Source organism: Neoarius graeffei, chromosome 20, assembly GCF_027579695.1.
Source record: "Neoarius graeffei isolate fNeoGra1 chromosome 20, fNeoGra1.pri, whole genome shotgun sequence".
Lineage (NCBI taxonomy): Eukaryota > Metazoa > Chordata > Actinopteri > Siluriformes > Ariidae > Neoarius > Neoarius graeffei.
In genome coordinates, this window is record NC_083588.1 from 13,458,669 (window position 1) to 13,485,230 (window position 26,562).

The following is a 26,562-nucleotide window of genomic DNA, read 5'->3' on the forward strand; positions in this document are numbered from 1 at the left end:
TTTGCATAAAGTATTGGACATTTAAATGCTCAAATAATTAGTTATTATATTACTGATAACAACAGACCTTTTTGATGGCTTGGCATTTCGAAATCTCGGAGTGGCCGATCATCTTATCGGGGCTGCAGATCTTAATGAAAGGAAACTCTGAATCTTCCGCGATTTTCGCAGCTAACGCCGTTTTCCCGCTGTGAGGAGGACCTGCAGATCCAAAGACACAAAAGGTTCTGTGAAGATTTTGGTCAGCCAGAATATTTTTGTCTAGTGATGAATCTGTACAGAGCATAAACCTGGACGAAATCAAATGTTTCATTGTCTGTCTTCAAAACAAACTTTATCGTCTGTTTTGTTTGGATTTATTTAATGCTTGCCAGCAGCTTTAATGTCATGAGGTCAATTATTATTAGTTTATAAATAAACACCAGGTCAGACTTGGTATGTTGTGTCTGGTTTGTCGAACACATGGTCCCCGGGATTAAAAACGGTCCTTCCGTTCATGGGTGTACACCTGAACAGTGAGTCGAGTCAAGCTCCAAAGCATACGGGGAGAGCTTTGGCACTATTTAAAGTGATAAGATGGCTCTATGTCCAGTAACATCAAGCTAATCTAGTTAATGACTGTCCGAGTTGATGTTTTTGTGCGGCGTTTGCACAGATATCTTCCCGACTTCTGCGCTGGATCTCATTCACATGATATTTAAATACTGCTGGATCTGAGCGACTTTGAGGCCTTTCTGTTTCAGCCAGCATGAACTTTTCCAGCGGTTTGTGCTACAGTAGGTCGTCTGTGGGATTGGACCATACGGGCAACCCATTGTGCCACATGCGAATCAAGAAGCTTTTGACACCCGTGACCCTGTCGCCGGTTCACCATTGTCCTTCCTTGGACCACTTTTGGTCGGTACTAACCACTGCATACTGGGAACACCCCACAAGATGTGCCATTTTGTTGATGCTCAGACCCAGTTATCTCGCCATCACAATTTGGCGCTTGTCAAAGTCGCTCAGATCCTTACGCTTGCCCATTTTCCCTGCTTCCACCACATCAACTTCAAGAACCGATTGTTCTCTTTGCTGCCTAATATATCCCACCCCTTGACAGGTGCCACTGTAAGGAGAGGTCAGTGGTTTTCATGTTATGGGTGTACATGTTTATAATATACATTTTTCTTCACGTGATTTTATCCTGACCTTCAAGTAGCACGGACACCAGCGGAGTTCTGTCGCTGTTCTTGGTTTGCTGAACAAGCAACTCCCCGTCGTCCAGCACGTGACTCACCGGATCACCCCATTTAATAATTCCGTTTGTAATGTAGCTTGAATAATCCTCCTGATTGGTACCGAATGCCTGGAACGGACAAAATTCATGTCGCAAAAAAAAAACAAAAAACCAGCCACTGAGCACTGTTCACTCAGCGAGTAAACGAAAACAAAAGCAGATTAAAATGCGGGAGCTGGAATGCTCCGATCTACTCACAGGTTTGATGTCGTTGTTTAACGAGCCCATAAAATCGTCTCTGCACACCTGCAGCTTCTCGGCTTTCTCGAGGTCTACTTCCACGGTCGCTGTGGCCTAAACGCACACGTCAGAGATTTGACATCCTCTGTAAACCGGTGGAACACTGAGAAACTTTCAGCTGAGCCACATACAGCACACAACTACTGAGTAAACAACATAGTATGGACCAGAATTATTACACACATTTGTTCGAGACAGTTGCGCATATTCCTAAATGCCAAACAGCTCTTCAATGTAGCTCAATTATCAGATAATTGCTGGATAAATATTTAGTTTGGACATGACCAAACCAGTTATGGCAATGTACAGTGTTGTGGCCCAAATACAAGCAGCTACATTTCCCCAAAATTGCCAAAATTATGATGCAAGGCAAATTCGAGATTTCTATTAATTCGTCTGAATATATTACAACCCCGAATCAATCAGAAGAAGAGACAAACTGTAAGTGTCTTTTCAAATGTTAAGAGTGCTGGCGTAACTATCAGGCAACTGTGAAAGCTGCTAAAACTAAACATTTCTCTGATTATTATTTTGTCAAACTGTCATAAGCCTTGTGTTCTGTTTAAGACTATCGACTCTGTTCTTAATGCTCCGCAGACCGTCTGTATTGAGGCTTCGCCTGCTGTTTGTGAAGACTTTCTTCATTTTTTTTTATTGACAAGGTTGCTGGCACTAGGGCTCTAATCTCACCTTCTGCATATGACCCTTCAGTCTCTGTCCCCTGGTCAGCTGTCCTTGATAGGTTTGAGTCTGTGACTGTCAGATTTACAGGATACTGTTGGTCGTTTAAAGCCCTGAGGCTCTCCTAATGATGCTGTCCCCTCTCGATTATTTAAAGAGGTTTTTCCTACTGTGGGTCCATCCGTGCTTGCAGTTATTAATAGCAGTTTGTCCTCAGGTGTAGTCCCTAAAAACTTTAAAAAATGCAGTAGTGCAACCTTTAATTAAAAAAACAGGTTTAGATTCTGCAGTTTTGGCTAATTATAGGCCTATTTCTAAACTGCCCTTCCTTTCAAAACTCCTCGAAAAGACAGTCTACAATCAGTTAATGTCCTGAGGTTTTCCAGTCTGGTTTTAAATCACTGCACAGCACAGAATCGGCTCTTAAGAGTTTTTAACGATGCTCTTTTAACTTGTGATTTCTGGTGAATATGCTGTTCTTGTACTTTTAGACCTAACTGTTGCATTGGACACTGTAGATCATGACATTTTAATTTCACGTTTGGAGCAGTGGGTGAGCATCAGTGGCATAGCACTGGAGTGGTTCAGGTCGTACTTGGCAGATCGAACTTTCTGTGTGAGCCTTGGTGACTCTATAGCCTCCTCTGTCATGTGGTGTCCCACAGGGCTCAGTCCTAGGCCCTCTTCTCTTTTCTTTGTACCTGCTCCCACTTGGTTCCATACTTAGGAAGCATTCTCTGTAAGACCCTTACTTGAATGTCTTGACGACATAAAGGCCTGGATGGCTCTAAATTTTTTAAATTTTAACGAAAAGAAGACAGAAGTGATTGTTTTTGGTGGCAGCTCCAAGACCCTCTGTCTGGATCTAGGTTCCTTGGCTCAATACCTAAAATCCAACATCACTAACTTGGGAGTTAGGGTGGACTCTGACCTAAGGCTTGACAATCGGATCAAGACAGTTGTGAAGTCAAGTTTTTACCAACTGAGGCAGCTAGCCAAAATAAAGCCAATTCTTTCAAAGCAGCACTTTGAGACAGTAATCCACGCCTTTGTCACCACACGGCTGGATTACTGCAATGCACTTTATGTGGGGGTTAGTGGGTCCTCCATCAACCGTCTCCAGATGGTACAAAATGCTGCTACACGTCTTTTAACTGGCAAACACAAACATGACCACATTTCCCCCATTTTATCCTCACTCCACTGATTGCCCATACATTTTAGGATTCATTTTAAAATTCTTTTATTTGCTTTTAAATCTCTCAATGGTCTCGCCCCTCCCTACCTCTCTGAATTGCTGCACCTATATTCACCCACCCGCTCTCTCAGGTCAGCTGATCAGATGCTCCTGAGGGTGCCAAAAACTAAGCGCAAGCTCAGAGGGGACCATGCTTTCACTGTGGCAGCCCCTAAAATGTGGAACGATCTGCCTCTGCACATTAGACAGGCGTCTTCCTTGTCTGTTTTTAAATCCCTTCTTAAGACCCATCTATTTTCCATGGCCTTTGACACTCTAAGATGTTGATTTTGTTTTATTTACCTTATTTTTTGTTATTTATTGTTTTGTTTTATTATATATCTGTTTTCATTGATGTTTTATGTCTTTTAATTTATCTTGTATTTATCATTGTATCATGTACAGCACTTTGGTACCTTCTGGTTGTTTTTAAAGTGCTTTATAAATAAAGCTGGATTGGATTGGATAAGTTGGGATGCCATGTTGAAATTAAAACTTTTTTAAAAAAAAATGTCGTGAATTTTATTGGATATTTTTTCCAAAAATAAACACATTTCATAAAAAGCTGGGATTATAAAGCACTTTTTGTAATGTTGCCGTTCCTTCTCACAGCACTTAAAAGATAGTCATGGACTGAAGACACCAAATGATGAAGTGTTTCAGGTGTTTTGCTGTCCCATTCTTCCTGCAAACCGGTCTGAAGGTGTGTGACGTCATGTCATGTTTTTCGTTTTAAAATTTGCTACACGTTCTCGATCGGGGACAGAGGGGACAGACACCCTCTTCTTCCACAGCCATGCCTTTGTAACGTGTGCAGAATGTGGTTTTGCATTGTCTTGTTGAAATATAAAAGATGTCATCTTGAACGGACCTTATGTTCCTGCAAGATCTCAATGTACAACCCCAAAGCAGAAAAAGTTGGGATGGTATGGAAAATGCAAATTAAAAAAAAAAAAAAAAAAAAAAAAAAAAAGATAGAAGCAGTGATTTCTAAATTTACTTTGACTTGTATTTCAATCCAGACAGGATGAACCCAGGGCATTTCAGGTTTTGTGAACTTCATTTCCTTTGTTCATATACATCCGTTCCTGAGTTTCAGGCCTAGAACACATTCCAAAAAAGTTAGGACAGGGCAATTTCGGGCAGGGAATGAGGTAAAACGATTAAATAATGATGTGATTTGAAACAGGTGATGTCAACAAGTGATCGTAATCATGATTTGGTACAAAATCAGTATCCAGGTAAGGCCGAATCTTTGAGGGGCAACGATGGGCCGAGGATCTCCAGTTTAACAAACGCACGAGAAAACGATTGTTTTTAAACATCAATGTTCCTGAAAGAAAGATTTGAAGGGATTTGAATATTAGGAACTTCAGTGGGTAAAGGGCCCAAGCCTAAGCTGAACACCTGTGATCTCTGTTCCCTAAGACGGCACTGCATCAAGAACCGTCGTTGATCTCTAGCTGATATAACCACATGGGCTCGGGATTACTTTGGTAAACCTTTGTCAAGCATTACAACACGGAGTTACACCCGCAAACGCCAGTTAAAACTTTACTGTGCAAAAAGGAAGCCTTGCGTTAACTGTGTCCAGAAGCATCGTCGACTTCCCTGGGCTCAGAGGCATCTGGGATGGACCATCGCACAGTGGAAACATGTATTGTCGTCAGACAAATCAGTATTTGGTCTTTTTTTTGGAAGAAATGGACATCATGTGCTCCAGACCAAAGATGAAAAGGACCATCCAGACAATTACCAACAAGTCCAAAAGCCAGGGTCTGTCATGGTATGTATGGGGTTGTGTCAATGCCCTTGGCAAAGGTAACTTCAACTTGTGTGACTGCAGCAGTGAAACGCAATTCAAAAAGATTATTTACGAATAAACATGGTCAGACAAATCAGTATTCCAGGCCTTTCTCGGAAGAAATTATGCCATGAGCTCTGGACCAAAGATGAAAAAGGTACCATCCAGACTTTTAATTGCAAGAAGTCCAGAATCCAGGATTTGTCATGGTATGGGGTTATGTCAGTGCCCTTGGTAAAGGTAACTTACACGTCTGTGATGAGGCCAAAGTCAGGTGAGCCACATAAACCGCTTTTTAAATACACGTGTAATTGCTGACATGGTGATTTTTTTTTTTTTTGCGAGATGTTTATTCAGCATTTTCAGAAGGAGGCTCCAGCGTGAGAGCTTTGTCAGAACTGGAACTTGAAGTTCCAACAAGGCAAAGTCTTGACATCAAGAGAGGAAATGGCTGTTTATAGCTGCTATAATGAAGTGAAACAGGAACTAACATTTCATGGACTGACTGGACAAGAGTTCATTGTTATGGGGGCAACCATGGCCTGTAGGTTAGAGAAGCAGCTATTGGCCCAAAAGGTCGCTGGTTCGATTCCCAGGAAAAATGTGAAGGGAGTTGAGTGAACGAATCGCGCTTTCCTCTCCTGTATTATAGCTGAAGTGCCCTTGAGCAAGGCACCTAATCCACAAATGCTTCCTGTATAGTGCTGTAGCATAGCTGCCCGCTGCTCTGGGTGTGTGTGTGTGTGTGTGTTTTCACTGCTTCAGATGGGTTAAACACAGAGGAGGGATTTCACTGTGCCCGAGTGTGTATGTTACAAAGGCTGCTTCTTCTATTTCATAAACAACATTTTACTGTTGGCAAATGTTTGCAGTCATAAAAGAAGAATAAAACACTTTGGAATATGCTGTTTTCGAAAAGGTAGTAACTTTGCGGTGACCTTTGACATCACCTTATTGTGTTTTGTTCCTTCCTATAGTTCAGCTGAGCTCCATTTCTTCGTTTCTGCTTTGTGTACGTCACAGTGTTCGTGTTCTGTGTTATTCACCTTGATGTGTCGGTTCATGGCGGTTGATTGTGCAGCTCTCACTAATCCCTCCAGTTCAGCACCGCTGTAGTTCTTTGTTTCAGCTGCCAGCTCCTTCAGGTTCACGTCCATCGCCAGCAGGTTAAACTCACGCATTTTGGCTGTGTGAATGCTGAGGATCTGGACACGACCCTTCTCATCTGGCAGACCTGCAGGAACGAGAGAAAAAGACCTGGCGAGTCGGATTATACGATGGAGTCATGGAGGTGGTTTGTAAGTAATCAGTCAAAAGTAGGTAAGCATATTCTGAACTTTATTCAGTTTCAAAAGCTAATTAGAAAATGTTGATTCAAAGCATTTCTAAATTATTCAAATTCAGTTGCTTTAAATACTTGGGCATATTTATCACCAGGACCCTAGCTGACACTTTCAATAACTAGATAGAACGCGACGCCAATGGCGTCGATGGGGATGCCTCCGCCCGGTAGACTACACGCCTTATTAAGTTGTGATTTGGGGATGGACATTTGACCTCACAGTAATCTTGACCTGGTGAAATTACTTGTATCAGCCTTGGAGATACTGTGTTCACAAGGTTTTTGGACAGACATTTGACCTCACAGTGACCTTGACCTTAGACCTCATCTCATCTCATTATCTCTAGCCGCTTTATCCTTCTACAGGGTCGCAGGCAAGCTGGAGCCTATCCCAGCTGACTACGGGCGAAAGGCGGGGTACACCCTGGACAAGTCGCCAGGTCATCACAGGGCTGACACATAGACAACCATTCACACTCACATTCACACCTACGGTCAATTTAGAGTCACCAGTCAACCTAGCCTGCATGTCTTTGGACTGTGGGGGAAACCGGAGCACCCGGAGGAAACCCACGCGGACACGGGGAGAACATGCAAACTCCACACAGAAAGGCCCTCGCCGGCCCCGGGGCTCGAACCCAGGACCTTCTTGCTGTGAGGCGACAGCGCTAACCACTACACCACCGTGCCGCCCCACCTTAGACCTTTTGATCTCAAAATCTAATCAGTTAACGTTTGTCCCAAAGCACACAAATGGTGAAAGTTTGGTGAAATTCCTTTCATTAGCCTTTGAGATATCGTGTTCACAAGGTTTCGGGACAGACGGACAACCCGAAAACATAATGCCTCCTGCACCTTACGGTGGCGGAGGCATAAAAATTTTGTTCCCTTACTTGGTAAAGTTGAAGAAGACTTTGGCAGATGGTCAACTTGACCCCTGTCTTTAGCTGGCAGGGTGAACCTCATCAAAATGACTGTTCTGCCAAAATTCCTTTACCTTTTTCAACCTATTCCTGTACTCGCCTCAAAAAAGTTCTTTGCTAAGTTGGACAAATCAGTTTCAAAATTTCTTTGGGCCAGTAAACCTGTGCGCATGCAAAAAAAAGATATTGCAGCTCCCTAAACGAGTAGGGGGTCTTGCTCTCCCCAATTTTTTGCACTGCTACTGGGCTGACAAACATTCATAAATTGCTATACTGGACTGACAAAGTCCTGACCAATCAGCCGGCCTGGGTCCAAATTGAAATTTCTAAATCTCAGACCTCACTGAGGGCGTGGCTGTGCTCTTCACTCTCTGTCTCGACCGCTAATGTAAGCATTAATCCAGTAATCAACCAGTCGCTCAAAATCTGGTTGCAATTCAGGAAGCATTTTGGCCTGCGAGACTGCTCTGTTTATGCTCCAGTGTTGCACAACCACAATTTTAAACCATCAATTATGGACTCTGCCTTTCAATTTTGGTCTGAGAGTGGCATAACTTCTATTAATGATCTTTATGACAATGGTACTTTCATGTCCTGTACTGACCTGTCAACCAAATTTAAGCTCCCCCCCCCCACCTTTTCCGTTCTTTTTTCAAATTAGACATTTTATCCAGAAAAATTATCCTGACTTCCCAAATCTCCACACACAGACTTTGATACTCTTCTTATGAGAAACCCCAATCACAGAGGGAATATTTCATGTATTTTTAGTGCCTTGGACTCCATTACTTCAGTCTTCCCACAACAAACAAAAAACTATGGGAACAAGATCTAGGGCTAAATCTTGAACCAGACCAATGGGACAACATTCTTGAGTTAGTGTACAATTCCTCTATCTGTGCCCAGCCTGGGCTAATCCAATGCAAACTCATACACAGGATCTACTACACTAATCATAGATTGTCAAAAATCTATCCCAATGTTGCAGACACTTGTAATAGGTGCAACCAGTCCCCTGCCGATCTCATGCACATGTTTTGGTCATGTCCAAAACTGATAGAATTTTGGTCTAAAATATTCGATACCCTTCACATGGCCTACAATGTTGCGGCCGACCCCCATCCCTTCCCTGCCCTTTTTGGTATTCCACACACCAATACTTTATCAGCTGAAGCACAACACAGTATGGCTTTCTGTACTCTACTGGCCAGGCGTTTAATCTTGCTTAACTGGAAACACGCCTTACCCCCATCATATAGCCGATGGGCCACGGAAGTCTTGTTCAGCTTAAAGTTGGAGAGGCTAAGGTTTTCTCTCAAAGGCTCTCTGAGGAACTTTGATAAAACCTGGAACCCCTGGTTGTCCATTATAGACTCTAAATATTCCACCTGAGGAGCCAGATATCGGAGTCCTTGAGCATTGCAACTTTTTTTTTTTTTTAATTTCCCCTGTTTGTGTGTTCTTGTCCTATGGTTGTGTGTGTGTTTTTTTTTTTTTTGGGGGGGGGGGGGATTCTGAAAAATGCAAAACTGAAAATGAGCATTCTGTGTTTCATGTAGGTTTTTTTTCCCCCCTGTTTTCAATCTGTAGATCTGTATTGTTGATGCTCAATAAACATTACAAATTCAGTTGCAAAGTGTATATTTACAACGGTATTTTCATGAACAACATTAATTAAAACGCAATGCCTCTTTGACAGTTTTCAGTATTTAATCAGTTTGAAGATGGTTCTGCCATGTTTAACAAACAGCAGCAGTCACTCCATTTGCTTCTTCGTTGCAGTGATGGAACTGAAATGACGCACATTCGAATTTGCATTTACACCATCAATGAGTCAAACACTGACTGGTCAGCCTCTGAGGCAGGGTTTCTTCTCTTAGCCAGGGGATGAAAACAATTCTGTAGAGGTCCAAATGACGTTTGGGCCTCAAATTATCACACCTCCAAAATGTCCACCCACTTGGTCAATCGTTTCATTCGATCTCAGCCTGGGCAAGTTGCACCCGAGGATGTTTTTGGCTAATGAAATAAGTGTAAAGTCCTGCCGACATTTTGGTCTTATTTGCAATTTAAATCTCAAGACCACCCAAGTTAACATTGTGGTATGATCAGCTACCAACTTCCTCGGTTCCACAGCGGAAAGCCAGCTGTTGTGATTCATCACCAAACTAAAAGATGTTGATTTTTTTTATTTTTTAATTGTTCTACCTGATAATACAAGGATGTTTTTAAGATCTTACCGATCTCCATTTTCACTTCAAACCTGCCAGGTCTCATCAGAGCATCGTCTATTAGATCAGGTCTATTAGTCATTCCTGTACAATAAAAAGAGAGGAAAACAGGAAGTGGGACATGGAATCAGTCGGGTTGAGGATCGTTTGCCATCTATCGATTCCGATTCTTACATAACACAACATAACTTTTGATTTTTAAAGCGTGTTGATTGCATTTTTTTTTTAAATCTGGAAATTGGACAAGTGCAATGGAAATTTAATATGAATATGTACATACATAGATTTGGAGAGGGGGAAAAAACAAACAAAAAAGGACCGCTTTTAGTGACCACCATGAAAATGCTATCTACTTTTGGATAGCCATGTACAGTGGTGCTTGAAAGTTTGTGAACCCTTTAGAATTTTCTATATTTCTGCATAAATATGACCTAAAACATCAGATTTTCACACAAGTCCTAAAAGTAGATAAAGAGAATCCAGTTAAACAAATGAGACAAAAATATTATACTTGGTCATTTATTTATTGAGGAAAATAATCCAATATTACATATCTGTGAGTGGCAAAAGTATGTGAACGTCTAGGATTAGCAGTTAATTTGAAGGTGAAATAAGTCAGGTGTGGGTTTTTTTTTTGTCATTTACTTTTTATTGTTTTTTGATTTTGTATGTAAATGAACGAGTCAGGTGTTTTCAATCAATGGGATGACAATCAGGTGTGAGTGGGCACCTTGTTTTATTTAAAGAACAGGGATCTATCAAAGTCTGATCTTCACAACACATGTTTATGGAAGTGTATCATGGCACGAACAAAGGAGATTTCTGAGGACCTCAGAAAAAGCGTTGTTGATGCTCATCAGGCTGGAAAAGGTTACAAAACCATCTCTCAAGAGTTTGGACTCCACCAATCCACAGTCAGACAGATTGTATACAAATGGAAGAAATTCAAGACCATTGTTACCCTCCCCAGGAGTGGTCGACCAACAAAGATCACTCTGAGAGCAAGGCGTGTAATAGTCGGCGAGGTCAGAAAGGACCCCAGAGTAACTTCTAAGCAACTGAAGGCCTCTCTCACATTGGTTAATGTTCATGAGTCCATCATCAGGAGAACACTGAACAACAATTGTGTGCATGGCAGGGTTGCAGGGAGAAAGCCACTGCTCTCCAAAAAGAACATTGCTGCTCGTCTGCAGTTTGCTAAAGATCACGTGGACAAGCCAGAAGGCTATTGGAAAAATGTTTTGTGGACAGATGAGACCAAAATAGAACTTTTTGGTTTAAATGAGAAGCATTATGTTTGGAGAAAGGAAAACACTGCATTCCAGCATAAGAACCTTATCCCATCTGTGAAACATGGTGGTGGTAGCATCATGGTTTGGGCCTGATTTGCTTCATCTGGGCCAGGACGGCTTGCCATCATTGATGGAACAATGAATTCTGAATTATACCAGCGAATTCTAAAGGAAAATGTCAGGACATCTGTCCATGAACTGAATCTCGAGAAGGTGGGTCATGCAGCAAGACAGCGACCTTAAGCACACAAGTCGTTCTACCAAAGGATGGTTAAAGAAGAATAAAGTTAATGTTTTGGAATGGCCAAGTCAAAGTCCTGACCTTAATCCAATGGAAATGTTGTGGAAGGACCTGAAGTGAGCAGTTCATGTGAGGAAACCCACCAACATCCCAGAGTTGAAGCTGTTCTGTACGGAGGAATGGGCTAAAATTCTTCCAAGCCAGTGTGCAGGACTGATCGACAGTTACCGGAAACGTTTAGTTGCAGTTATTGCTGCACAAGGGGGTCACACCAGATACTGAAAGCAAAGATTCACATACTTTTGCCACTCACAGATGTGTAATATTGGATCATTTTCCTCAATAAATAAATGACCAAGTATAATATTTTTGTCTCATTTGTTTAACTGGATTCTCTTTGTCTACTTTTAGGATTTATGTGAAAATCTGATGTTTTAGGTCATATTTATGCAGAAATATAGAAAATTCGAAAGGGTTCACAAACTTTCAAGCACCACTGTATGTCCTTGCAGATATGTTGCCTTGGTGTGCAATAACATCTTATTGCAGTTATTTCAGAACCGATAAGCATAACCGATACCCAAAATTAAGGTGGTCCCCCCCACAGGTATCTGGCATTGGCATTTCGGATCCAGTTCTAATTTGGAACTGAGTTTTGGTATCCAAGCCTAGTAATGAGTTTTAAGCGACTGATGTTTAGTAGGTGAGAAGGATTGAAATACACCGACGTTATGCCCTGTCTGGGAGCATACATCAAGGATATTACGCAGCTGTGTGAAGATATGAAGTGTGTCTTTGCGTGGTAAACATATTTTACGAGTGAGTGAAGCAAACGAGTGAAATATTTTTCACTATGAGAAGCTTCATATTTTTGCTCCACAGTGTAATGTTCTTTATAATATATAGACATGCCCCCAAAAAATGCTAATTAATCAAAAGAATTTTAATTTTAAACCGGTTTGCCATTTTGGCAACGCGCGTCAAGTCAGCGGGAAAACACTGGGAGTGACATCATGGGAATGAATATCGGGAAATATCATACATACAGGCAGGCCCGCCGACAGGGGGGACAAACGGGTATGTTGTCCCGGGCCCAGGAATGGGGAGGGCCCAGAACTGGGCTCTCATGAAGTTGCGATTAAATTATTTTATTTCATTTCAAAATGTGTTGATTTGGGGGAGAAATGTGCTATATTTGCATTCAATAAATGATTTCTAGATCTTTTGCCTTTATTGTCTTTGAAAAAGGCGTCAAGAACCCCCTACCACCCCTAATGCAAAAATGGTTTGGTCTGACTCTTTGATTAAGGGGAAAAAAATGACATCGTTCGATCATAGCGCTTCGACAATCAGCGTGCGTGCCATTTGCCAACATGCACAAGTCAGGAGCACAGAAAAGAAAAGAGAAAAAGAGAGGAAGAAACCAAGAGACTCAGGGGCTCACTGCATAAATATTTTAAAAAAGATTCGGATGATGCAGCAGGTACTAGCAAAGGCAGTGGGGCAGCTGAGCCAGGTGATACACAGCCAACTTTTTCCAGCCCCGTAAAGTAACCCCAACCAAGGCACGCACAGCACGCAATTAATGTTACAAACGAGGGGAGAGCAAGTCACACTGAACACCATATCAAACGCACAGGGCATTGAATCATTTCATAACCACAACGGCTTAATAACATTGTTTCTCATATATCTGATTGAAGCTAAGAATATTCACATTAGCCCGCAATCATATCCCACCGTTTCTCGAGCGGTGTGTTCTTCTCTGCTTTTCACACTGGACAGTACGCACGCACAGTATACTATGTTCGCCCCCAGCCCTGCCCGAAATCCCCCGTCCATCACTGCTCCTTCAAGAGCACCCCAATCGCGTGATTATAGTAGACTATCCACGAGTTTAGGAAGGCATTGCGGGGGCTGTCGCATGCAGGCTTGGGGCATAACAGAATACATGGCGTTCGGTTAAAGGATACAAAATAACAGTAACCGCTTATTCCGTTACAGTACAGGGGGGAAAGATTCAGTGAAATTGGGGATTACTTCACAGGATCACAATGTGTGTGAGGTTGCTGGTTTTGGGCTTTTTTTTTGGTTAAAATGTTAAAACTGTAAAAATGTTGAAATGCTAAAATGAAATGGTTGCTGACCGGTTGAATGGTTTTTGAATACCTGTCATTTAAGGGTTGGAGTGAGTAGAGACTGGGATAAGAGAGGTGTGTGTGTGGGTTGGCCCCGGGGGGGGGTTGTTAGGGGGGGCCCATTCAGAGCATTTTGTCCCGGGCCCAGCCAAAGCTGTCAGCGGCCCTGCATACAGGACACACTTCCCATGGAATAAAAACGTGTTGTATTCCTTTCTAGCGGGTTTCATTCATTTGCTGAGATAGCATGCAATATTGTTTGCATCTCGCTTATCCTATGTGCATTACGTCAGAATGAGCGTTTAATATGGTTTACGATATTGCATGGTTGTCAAGACGACATGACGTCACCCGTCGGAGCTGATGCGAGGATTCAATGAGAAACTTTTCTGCTGCACATGCGCACAAGCATTTCTTTATTTGCTTGGAAAGAGAAAGACGCATTGAAGACCCGAAAGGCTACCAAACCTTTGTTAGATTTCCAAGAGAAAAACATACTAAAAGGACATCGAAAAACTGGAAGAGAGACGCAGGAGATGTAAAACTTCCGTGCTCGTGAGCAACTGTTTACAAATTCTAACAAACATGGCCGCCAGGTTTGCTTCGTTAAATATGGAAGATTTTGAGAGAATTTTGAAAAAGACGCGTTGAACACTTGAAAGGAATAATTAAAAATAATTTAAAAATAATAATAATAATAATATTGGCTGGCTTTTTTTCGTGGCATATCAGATATATTCCATTCAGCGAGCATGATATTGAACTCGTCTTCGACTCGTATCACTCAACGCCAGCCAGTATAATTTAAATGTCACTTTGAGCCGCGATGTATTTCAGATGAATTTTTCAACACGAAAAAATAAACTTCATATCTTCAAGCCAACGTGTGAGTTTATTTTTATGATATAGACACCAACAAAAAGTATCCAAATTTATCAAAACAATGCACCGATTTCCTCACAAGCGAGGATTTTGAAAAATGCCCTGGATGTAGTTTGTATGAAAAATACGAGTGGCGTATTTCCCAGTAAAACACTCATGTCGATATAACAAAAAGTACAGACAGATATCAAGCTCCTTTGTTGTCTTCAGTGCACAAAGAATACAATCGGAGTACTGCTCACTGTTACACACTTTCGAGGAGCGTAATGTGCGTTTATGCGTGTTGTGTTGTACCTATAACGAGGATGTTGTTGAGTTGCTCCACACCGTCAATTTTGGAAAGCAGCTGATTGACAACAGTGTCATGGACTCCAGTGCTGCTTGCTCCTGTGCCACGCTGCTTACAGATGGCATCCAGTTCGTCAAAAATGATAATGTGCAGCCCGCTGTTCGCACCCAACTACCACAAAGTGAGAAAGAGAAATTTATGAACACAAATCTACAAGGAGACGAAGGTTCCATCCCAAATTTCCCCAAACAACAAATCTAATAAGAACACTTCCAACAGTGACCTAATCTTGGAAGTTAGCTGATTGAGTGCGAGTAGTTTTTTTTTTTTTTTGTCTTTGTTACTTACCCTCTTCTGCTCCTCCTCAGCATCAGCGAACAGTTTTCTGATATTGGCCTCAGACTCGCCAACATACTTATTGAGAATCTCTGGTCCGTTTACGACTTTCGGCTCACGGGCGTTCAACATCTTACCGATTTGTCTCGCCATCAGAGTCTTCCCACAGCCAGGAGGACCAAAAAGCAGAATGCCTTTAACATGCTTACATCCTGCAGAGAGTGAAACCCAGCAAGCACACTCACTACGAAACACGTCAACGAGGACAGAGTGCTACGAAATAGTGAAGAGTACAGGAGGAGCTGAAACGTAACAAGACTGACTGTACCCATCTGTTCGACGATGTCAGGAGGAAAGACTCGTGATGCAAACGCTCTCCTGAAGATGTCCGAGAACTCTTTATCCAGGCCGCCGATTCCCATGCGCTCAAAGTTCCAGTCCGGATTAATAATGGTCTGACGTGCCTCTTTGGTTTTGGCTTTTCCTGATGCGTAAATAGGTAATATTTCAGTGTGTGAGATTCAAGGGCACCTTTAAAACAGTCGTCATCAACCAAAACGTACCGACAAGTGTCAGAGAGGAATTCTCTGCTTTCTCAAAGATCACCTGACTGTTTCCCACCAACAGACCAATCTCAATCTGTCCAGACAAAAAAAGAAAAGAAATAAAAAGGTGTGAAGTGATGGCACTGGATTTAAACAAATAAGCGTTGAACAAAAATAATAATGGAGCTATTTTTATTAAATTGTTGAGATGAGACATTTCAGAGTTCAATTCAATATTAAATGGTTAGAAGCTTAAAGCTAGACTGCCTTTCAGATTTTTCAGCTGTAGGTCATAAAAATTATTTTCCCCCGACGCTCAATTATTTTTGTTTAGTGGACCGAAAGCTACTGAATTCGAATCACAGAATTCCAATTTTATTCTTTTTTTTTTTTTTTTAATAGAACAATTATTGAATTTAAAGCCACATGACCCTAAATTCTCTGCCATTTTTTCCTGCTTCACCATGACCCGATTCAAGATACTACAGTACGTCATGCATGACATGGTAGGCTTTCCCCGTTCGCGCAAGGCATTGTGGGATACAAATTTGAAACAGGAGAGAAAAATGGAGGATGTGAGTGTGCGAATGAAACGTGAAAGACCAACCACGGTAACAGAAAACAAGAAGAAAAGATGTTATATGCGAAGGAAAGGAAACGCAGGACCAAACGAATAAATATCGGCGGTCAGTGAGCACCTCGGTGTGATCAGCTGTTCGTTTAGCGACAGAATGATGGAACTGCAACACTGGATGCCAGCTGCCGTGAAACCCAAAAGAAGGAAGGTAAACCTGCGCATGTGCACACGGACTTCCTCGGTCTGCTTGAGTGTGCGATTTCATGCGCATTATTTGCTCGGGAATCCCCTCAAATTAAATAACTTCCCAGCTACAGAATGATCTGATATTTTGTGAGATATTACAGAAATAAACATCTCACAATGACCAAATTTCAGAGGGAACTAAATTTCACCGATTTTATGAACTCGAAAGGCCGTCTCTATTTCAGAGAATTTTAAAATATTTTTACCTCCGCCAACTTTGTTGGAGATGTTTTCGCTTCTGTTTGTTCCTAAACTAGTGAACAGATTTTAATGCAATTTTGAGGGAAGATGGGCCGAGGAATAATGGATTAAATTTTGATGCAAATCTGAATGTGACTTAACTGGCAGAGGCATGCAATCGACAGAATGCCCTTCTATGTATTACACAACAAAAGCACAAAAAGTTAAAATCATAACCGTGATAAACAGATGAGTAGACAGACAGATACACCTTTTGTTTTTTTCCAGTCGCCGTCTCTCCCTTCAGTATGCTCGCATCCATCGCCTCAATGGCCCTCACCACCAAGCCAAAGAGTTTATCGCAGAAACTAAACACCAACTACACACACACACGTATTAATTGATTTTTATTTTGTACCATTGACCAAATAAGAAAAAAAAAACAACCAACACTTAAGACCTTAACTGATCATTCATACCATCCATGAACTGAATTAAATCAACATTTGTAAAATTATAACTGGCAAAATTTCAATATTTACACCAGGAGACCAGAGTTCAGTAAGTTATCAATATATTGGAACTTAGTCCAATTTAATTTTTGCTTGTTGATGCTTTTTTTTTTCATGGATTCAATTAACATCATTAGTCTCAATGCATTTCATTAACACTTAAACAGTAATTGGCACATATGATACTTGTTAACATTTGTTAACTTGTGGGTTATTAATGCTGAAGTTCATGATTTGTTACTAGAGCGGCAGCTCCAATTATCGACACCTTAACGATCTGTTGGCCGTTGCAAAAGTAGAAAAGACTTTCGATACGCAAATTGTGCATGAATAATTCCTCAAACGTCCACTGGGAAAAAAAAAAAAAAAAAGAGTTGATTTTCCGATTACTTAGCGTATCAGATCACGTGACACTTTTGTCCACAATTAGACATCCAGATGATTTATTAAAAAAACAAAACTGTATGTGGTATTAAGTTAACAAAACATCGTTTTTATTTAAAATTTGTTTTACATAGACTTTAATACAAAATATCTTTTACATAAATATGGATGTCGGTGTTTACGTAAATGAAGAAGTAATTCTCAAGCTTGTAAACAAATGACCTGATGTTTAACCTGGGTCACAAAATCTTTTTGTTCCACTTGTGAAGTATTTCCATAGATCACGTTTTGTTAATCATTTGTTGTTGTTTGTATTAATTTCTAATTTTGTAGTTTACCAATAAACGTCAAACAGGCAATTGACCTTGTAACTGCATGAAAATCCAGGTCAAAGGTCGCATATCATTCCTCAAACCAAAATATAAAATGTCTCCTGATATAGTAATACGTGGTAAATATTTACAACAAACTGCAAAAAAAAAAAAAAAAAATTCTGAATAGAATAGAAAAATTTGAATATATGTTTTATATGCTGGGAATTAAATTCTGCTCGAATTCTATTTACTGCAATCGGATTCCAAATACTCTATAAACATTCCATTCTGTTATGAATCAGAAAAAAAATGTATTATAAAATCGCAGCACTTTTATTCTTATTTTTTTTTAAAAAGTACTTCATCTGCTTCAACAATGTTACACAAAGATCAATCCATAACAGTTGTAAATGTCCCTTAATTCCACAGGGTGTCGATAATGGTGGACACCGGTGAAAGTGATCGCCATTACCGACACCTCACGTGACGTCTCAAACGCGCGTTTCGATACAAAATGGCGACTGATAAATGAAAGACTAAGAAACAAAGTAGGTTTTGACAACGAGATCATGAAATATCGGTGAATTTAATCAGTAAAAACACGTCCGTGATCTTTCCACCATGCTTACCTGCGATGATTGATAACGTCCGGGTTTTCTGTCTCAGGTAACGAGCTGTCATCAGATGACGAGATCAAAGGATAAGGCGGGTCTTCCGGTTGATTGATTAACTGATAATAACTGTTGTAACTGAAACTCACCTTTTATAAAATTGTTCTTTATTGGTAAATCTGAAAAGGTGTCGATAATTATAGTTGCTGCTTGATTACTTAAAAGAGTAAATGTTAGTTAAGGCACCTTTAACATTCAGCATTCTCATAATAACGACATCTTCATACAGCTTATTTATTAAAAAAAAAAAAAGCTCCACATGCTTTATAGTACGTCCAATAAAACTAAACCCAGAAATTACTTTCACAAGACCCTCCGGTTTCATTTCCTGGTCTTCAGCTCTGGACTAAACATACCCTTGATAACCTTGCTATATTGATCTGAGCCAAAAGGTATCTTCTGATTACGGGTTACATCATCTTCTCCTCATCATTGTCTTATTAATCCGTGCATTTATACTCCTGTGTGGTTAACGTGTCAGGGTCTTGAATGTGTGGAATATTTCAAGACAGTTTCACCCTCTTCATTGCCAAGTTTTCCTTTTTTTTTTCTTCGTCCTCTTCAATCGCTTTTACGTTTCTGACCTGGCTCTTGGCTTGGACTGTGAGGTCTGATTTCCCCATCTTAAATTATGAACAATGTTCAGATACGAGGAGACTGAGATGACGTCCAACTGATACTCATTTATCACTAACAATTAAACCAAAGCCTCAATTATGGATCATGATCATTAAAATAACTATCAGAATAATAATAATAAAAAAAATAAATGGAAAATTGTGTCCTCTAATATATAGATTTTGGAGAGACAAACTGTTCAAAACCTTTTTTTTTTTTCATAATTAAACATTTGTTTGACCATATTTTTGACTGTTTTAAAAAGGATACGAGATATAAAATATTCTGTACCTGCTGTCCCACAGTGAAGGCCTGGTTATTGAACTGCTGAATGAATTCGCTCGCCATTTTATCTGAATCATATGGCGAGGAGTCCATGCTTTTCTTCTGCAGGAAGTCAATCTCGATCATTATTGCGCCGATACACTGCTTCGATTTATCAAAATTATAGTTTGATACTAAAAACAGGGGAGAAACAAAACACTTTTAAAACCAAAAAGATAGAAAAGGACTCGAAACCAAGAATTTTTCAATAAAATCATGCCAAAACGTTCGCATTCCTATTATTGATACCTTCCACTTCCTGTCCAATAGAGAGTCCGGCCCATTTCCTCTGTCGGAGAAATAAAGCGCAGTGTAAGTGCCGTGAGCTTACATATAAAAAACACATTAACAAGCTTACATTGAGCGCCGTATTCGGGATTGTCAATATGTGAGGAAAGTTACTCGTGTTCAGAGTCGGGTAACGGAGCTGCGTCAGTTTTCTGGGAGCCGCACTAGGATTATGCAATTCATTTGTGCGTAGTTCACACCTCAGAAAAAAAAATGTCCACAGTTTGAAGGATACACTGACCAAGCATTCATCAGCGACACTTGCAGCTAATTTTAGGTGTGTTATTTTAATCAAAGAAATCCAGTCTTCCACATAAGCAGTGTCTGATTAATACTGACCTTGAATGGTGTTTCATAGTTTTGAGTGTATTTACAGCCCAAAACACAAGTTTTACTGTGACAGATTTGTCAGACAGTAGCGCTAGACTTAACACAATGCTTCGCTCAGGCAAATATCACAATAAAAACAGTCGAAGGTCAGAACTTTCAGAATGTACCCGAAACACACGTTCAGTCTACACAGAACAGTTAATTTTTTACTGGAATAGCACGTTTTGGATTGTTATGAGATTAGTACTGTTTATAAATCAGAACATTTGAGACAGAACCTGAGTGAGGCCACAAACTAATGGCACCTACAGACTGGGAAACTTGAGCAATCGTATAAGTTTACTGCCAGCCACATTGTGTGACATCGATCTGCATATGGTGGTAACACCTACTGAATTGTAGACTCTGACGAAAGCCGGTATCTAAGAATAAATCATCAGTTTTATTCTTGTGCGTTATACAGCTGCGCTGCTATAGTGGTAAACAATGAAGCTAAGCAAGAATGGGTTTGGTGCCTGTGTCACATTGATCAGTGCGTCATTTCATGCTGGTACAGCCAAGCCGGAAAGTCTGCACACCCCTTTCACCTTCTCCAGGTTTTATTATGTTACACACTTATTCTACAATAGATCGAGTTCATTTTTTGTCACAAAATAGCCCATAATGACAGTGTTTCTACAACTTAATTGGAGTCCACCTGTGGTAAATTCAGTTGATTGTACATGATTGGGAATTGCCAACACCTGCTGATACAAGGTCCCACACTTGACAGTGCATGTCAGAGCAAACTCCAAGCCATGGGGTCAAAGGAATTATCTGCAGACCTCAGAAACAGGATTGTGTCAAGGCATAGATCTGGAGAAGGGTACAGAAAAATTGCTGCAGCTTTACAGGTCCCAAAGAGCACAGTGGCCACCATCATTCGTGAACGGAAGAAGTTTGGAACCACTGAGAATCTTCCTAGACCTGGCCGCCTGGCTGAACTGAGCGATCGGGGAAGACGGGCCTTGGCCAGGCAGGTGAGCAGGAACCCGAGGGTCACTCTGACAGAGCTCCATCATATCCTTGTGGAGATGGGAGAACCTTTCAACCATCCAGGCAGCACTCCACAAATCAGGCCTTTATGGTAGAGTGGCCAGACGGAAGCCACTCCTTAGTAAAAGGCACATGACTGCCTGCTTGGAGTTTACCAAAAGGCACTGAGAGGACTCTCGAACCATGAGAAACAAGATTCTCTGGTCTGATGAAACCAAAACTGAACTTTTTGGCCTGAATACCAAGCGTCACGTCTGGAGGAAACCAGGCACCGCTCATCACCTGGCTAATGCCATCCCTACAGTGAAGCATGGCGGTGGCAGCATCATGGCGTGGGGATCTTTTTCAGCAGCAGGAACAGGATGACCAGTCCTGATAGAGGGAAAGATGAATGCAACCAAGTACACCGAGATCCTTGAAGAAAACCTGCTCCAGAGCACTCTGGAACTCAGATTGGAGCAAAAGTTTACCTTCCAACATGACAACGACCCGACGCAGACAGCCAAGAGAACAAAGGAGTGGCTTCGGAGAAAGTCTGTGAATGTCCTTGAGTGGCCCAGCCAGAGCCCAGACCTGAATCCAATTGAACATCTGTGGAAGGAGCTGAAAATGGCTGTGTACCGATGCTCCCCATCCAACCTGACAGAGCTTGCAAGGATATGCCAAGATGAATGGGCAAAAATGTCCAGAGACAAGCGTGCCAAGCTCATAGCTTCTTTCCCAAGACGTCTTGAAGCTGTCATTACTGCCAAAGGAGCATCAACTAAGTATTAGGCTAAGGGTGTGTACAGATATGTAACCCCTAAATAACCTATTTTTGTCAGTAAAATAAAATTTCATGTTTTCTAAAAACCTGCTTTCACGTTGTCATTATGGGCTATTTTGTCACAAAAAAAATATGAACTCGATCTATTGTAGAATAAGTCTGTAACGTAATACAACGTGGAAAAGCTGAAAGGGGTGTGCAGACTTTCTGGCTTGACTGTACAGTAGGTTGTAGTTGCAATCACATTGTGAGATGACCATCGTAAATTTCTGACACGGTCAGAATTTTGTCTCAGGCTATCTTCGGTCACAAAACCATGACAATTTTTTTTTTTTCCAGCCATGACTAAAGATATTGCTGTTTTTTTTTTTTCACGTTTGTCATCTTTTGTCTAGGACAGCCCAAAATCACACAGCATATACCCACCCACCATTGTGTACTCAAAACACACAATGAATCTATAATAAACATAACAGAAGCAAGATAATCTTACTATTTATTTTCTTATGCAAACATCTCAATGTTACATTTGTAATCTGACAGGGAGGAAGTCTGAGAATTTAGACCAGAGCCTTCCTTCAAATGGCCGATAAACACTAACTAGAGCTACGACGTAAAGCCTAGGAATTGGCTTCAAAAGCTGGAAATGACTAATATTCTTGTGAAAACACTGGCAAGGAATGAAGTCTAGCATCTAGGACACAGTCTCAAAATGGCTGATTAACTCGGAAAAACTCTAAGGAAAGGTAAAGCCTTTTTTTTTTTTTTTTGTTAAGTAGCCTCAAGTTGGAATCCAGTGGATTCAAGTGTTTTTGTAGGAAATGTATGTGTTTATTTACCTGTGGTAAGCTGAACGCGATAGTTCCAGGTGTGACCGTGTGATGACTCTTCACCGTGAACACAAACTTGTGGTTTGGAGTGGTTTTAATACTCACGTGCCTGCAGAAAGATGAGAAAATCACACAATAACTAATTCATTCATTCAGCTTTATGTAGTAACTGCTCGTGGTGAGGCTCGCGGTAGATCCGGAGTCTATCCCGGGAAGGGGACACATCTTGGAACCATGCACACACACCAGTTAAATTTGGCGTAACTAGTCCACCTACAGCATGTTTTTGAGAGATGGTAGGAAACCAGAGAACCCAGAGGAAACCCACGTTTCCTCAGAGGGGAACCGTCAGGACCTTCTAGGCCTTCAGAGAAGCCCAAACAGATCAGCATTTCAAGTGTTACATTTAATTTCTTTAATTTTTCATAATTTCATCCTCAGTATTCTCTTCTAATTTAATTTGGCCTCATTTTCTATCAAATTTGCTTCAGAAACAAAAGGGTTACTGTCCTGAAAACATGAAAATAAAGTTATCCAATGAGATTTTGTTTTGTCTCGACTGAGAAGAGTTTCGAGCTGCTCACTCATTGGTTATGACTTTGTTGCTGGGACAGAAGGCCATGGCAGTGTACGTTTATGTAGGAAGTGACTGATGAATTAGCCAATCAGATTTTGATTTATAGTGGGAGGGACCAAAAATTTGTCACCCTAGGCCTACTCGAAGTCCAACGCGAGCTGAACTGTGAGCCGGAGAGCAAGTAGCACAGGCTAACGACTGAGAAACAGATTTCTGTCTCCAGACTCTTCTTCCATGCACATGTCGCAATGTCACTTCATATGAAAAGGGTTTTTTTTTTGAGAACTTCCCCAAATCCCTCTATTGTAAAATGTTAATTTGTTGGGTTCCGTTAATGGTTCCATTATTGTTTCTGATGGGGCGTTAATTAGCGTAACACACCTGTGGACATTATCGTGCTTGGGACGTCTGGAAAGGAGAAAGCTGGTGTCATGAATCCTGCATGGACAGTATTCATTAATACAGTTTATTTTTTTCGCAGTGCGGTTTCCATCAAATCATGCACTCTGATTGGCTGGTGAGCGGGTCCGTATCCTATGGTACGGACCCCAGTTACAGACCTCTGGCGACTCGCTCGTTCACAACAACAAACATGGTAGCATTTTTTTGTCAACATTTATCTTTTTTTTTATAAGATTTATTTATAATATCAAAAATCTTGTTAATTTTTGCCAACATTTCTCAGGAGAATAGCATTAATTTTACAGCATGGATCGCGATAACGACAGCGTTCACAGCGAAAGCGAGTTTTACTACCCTGAGGAAGAAGAAATAAAAGAAAACATTTCAGGAGAAAGCTAAAACCTGGAATTTGCTAACACCGAGCAAAAACATGGCTGAATCCTGAATGGTTTAAGTCAAACACTGCATACTACACTGCATACAGTACAATTCGTTTAATATGTGCCAAACAAAAAATACGAAATACAGGTGTGAAAAATAGAAAACGTTTTAGTTTGAAACATACCAAAATACAAATGTAAAACATAGAAAAATACAAAACTTAGTGACCGCTGGCATCACTGGTGCTTGGCTGTGGGTCATCTACATCATCAGCTGTTGCAGCGCTCGGGTTGGCGGGAAGATTTGCTTGTTTCATAAACCAGGAGCTGGGGTGGAAACTGTTGTACGCGGTGAGAGGCTGGATGCTGGGCAGGAGCTGGGGCGGAAACTGTTGTACGCGGTGAGAGGCTGGATGCTGGGCGGGGCCAGGAGCTGGGGCGGAAACTGTTGTACATGGCGAGAGGCTGGATGCTGGGCGGGGCCAGGAGCTGGGGCGGAAGCTGTTGTACAGGCTGGATGCTGGGCACTGCCAGGAGCTGGGGCGGAAACTATCATACGATCAGCTGGGAAACACTTGCCAGTCATAACCAGACGGTCGTAAAGTCGATCGGTCGTAAGTTGCATAGGTAGTCGACGACTACCTGTGTGTGTGTGTGTGTGTTTAGTCTATGTCTAGTTCTTATCTAGAGTGTTTTATACTGTTTTTATATTGTTTATTTCAATTATTCTATTTTTATTTATTGCATTGCCTGTTTGCACCGTGGGTCAGAGAGGACTGAAATTTCATCTGTGCTGTATGTCGAGCATGTATAGCATATTTGACAATAAAGTTGACTTGACTTGTTAGAACGACTTGTGTGCTTAGGATCGTTGTCTTGCTGCATGACCCACCTTCTCTTGAGATTCAGTTCATGGACAGATGTCCTGACATTTTCCTTTAGAATTCGCTGGTATAATTCAGAATTCATTGTTCCATCAATGATGGCAAGCCGTCCTGCCCCAGCTGCAGCAAAACAGGCCCAAACCATAATACTACCACCACCATGTTTCACAGATGGGATAAGGTTCTTATGCTGGAATGTAGTGTTTTCCTTTCTCCAAATATAACGCTTCTCATTTGAACCCAAAAGTTCTATTTTGGTCTCATCCGTCCACAAAACATTTTTCCAATAGCCTTCTGGCTTGTCCATGTGATCTTTAGCAAACTGCAGACGAGCAGCAATGTTCTTTTTGGAGAGCAGTGGCTTTCTCCTTGCAACCCTGCCATGCACACCATTGTTGTTCAGTGTTCTCCTGATGGTGGACTCATGAACATTAGCCAATGCGAGAGAGTCTTTCAGTTGCTTAGAAGTTACCCTGGGACTTCCGGTGTAGCGACTAATGGAGTAGGATGCATTTCTCTGAGCTCCTGCAACAACCTTTAAAAAAAAAAAAAAAATACTTATTTTAGGTACACCTTTTGTATCGTTTTTTGGTGTGTGTTTTCCCCACCATCATAATTCGAATTTAACACAGTCTTTTTTTGCTGATCAAAATGCCTCCAAAACCTAAAGTACCTGTACAACCACAGCGGCCTGCTTCGCACATTGCATCCCCGCCTCGTAGTGACTCCCCTTCTGGCCTGGTCGAAGCCGCAGGCAGCACTACTTCCCACGACTTTAAGGCCGAGCTGCTCTCGTTATTCCGCGTTGAGATGTCAGCTATTTTCAAAACTGAGCTTCAGGCTGCCTTGACCGAAAACTTGCCAAACATCAAGACTGAGCTACAGTCAGTGAAGTCGGAATTATCTAGCAGCATTACAAACATCCAGTCTGATGCGTGCACTCTGAAGACCACCGTAGGTGAAATAGAGACATCGCTGTCCTCCTGCGCCGATGACATTACTACCTTACAGGCTAAAGTGGAGCATCTGTCCACTGAACTGACGAGATTGGACAATAAATGCGAGGATTTGGAGGCGAGATCGCAGCATATAATCGCAGCCATAATCGCTCGTCTGCACTACCATACAGACTGTGTGGACATACTGCGCCGAGCCAGGGCTCAGCAATGGATCAAGATTGGAGACATGAGTTTTTCTGTCTTCCCCGACCACACTCCGAGGACAACCCATGCCCGAGCCTCCTTTAATGATGTCCGACACAGGCTCCGCGAAATACCGGGGATTCGCTTTGGTTTGCTCTACCCGGCGCACCTCCAGGTCACTCATAACGGTGCAGAGAAGGAGTTTAAATCACCAGAAGAGGCCAGCGCATTCATCAGGTCGCTCAATATGTGAGAGGACCGAGAAATGATGCACAACTTTGAGGAAGCTGTGATAATATTGACAGTTATTACTTTACTTCATTTGTTTCCTCTTTTCTTTTCACTTTACTATTCTCATATACACACACTATGTGGTTTTCAGTTTTCACTTTAACTTGGACTTGATTGGTTGTACCGTTCTGTCAAATGTTGCTAGGCCTGCAGGAGCTCAATCCGAAGCTCGATGGTCATGCTTAAAGCCGTAAGTTTTTGTTTTGGGGGTCTGACTCCTTGTGGAGTTAGCACTGGGTTCTCCATTGTTTGGGGATGGGGTCGTTGTAAGTGCGGTGGGGTGGGGGTGGGGGGTTCGATCTGCAAGTGTGGTGTTTTTTTGTTTTTTTTGTGTCCCCCCCCCTTCCTTCC

At 41.5% G+C, this 26,562-nt stretch overlaps 1 protein-coding gene across 2 annotated transcripts in view; it reads right to left on the reverse strand.

Annotated features, from left to right (window-relative positions):
- The window catches only part of nsfa (N-ethylmaleimide-sensitive factor a), a 57,511-nt gene that overhangs the window by 10,911 nt on the left and 20,038 nt on the right, over window positions 1-26,562 (reverse strand). For both annotated transcript variants that reach the window (XM_060901282.1, XM_060901283.1), the window contains exons 3-15: window positions 22,545-22,644; window positions 19,536-19,575; window positions 19,254-19,420; window positions 16,735-16,842; window positions 15,479-15,554; window positions 15,244-15,399; window positions 14,928-15,127; window positions 14,585-14,750; window positions 9,747-9,821; window positions 6,288-6,475; window positions 1,478-1,573; window positions 1,192-1,348; window positions 68-201 (exon numbers count right to left, since the gene is read on the reverse strand). In XM_060901282.1, coding sequence (XP_060757265.1) covers window positions 68-201; window positions 1,192-1,348; window positions 1,478-1,573; window positions 6,288-6,475; window positions 9,747-9,821; window positions 14,585-14,750; window positions 14,928-15,127; window positions 15,244-15,399; window positions 15,479-15,554; window positions 16,735-16,842; window positions 19,254-19,420; window positions 19,536-19,575; window positions 22,545-22,644 — 1,663 coding nt within the window. The remainder of the gene's footprint in view (window positions 1-67; window positions 202-1,191; window positions 1,349-1,477; window positions 1,574-6,287; window positions 6,476-9,746; window positions 9,822-14,584; window positions 14,751-14,927; window positions 15,128-15,243; window positions 15,400-15,478; window positions 15,555-16,734; window positions 16,843-19,253; window positions 19,421-19,535; window positions 19,576-22,544; window positions 22,645-26,562) is intronic.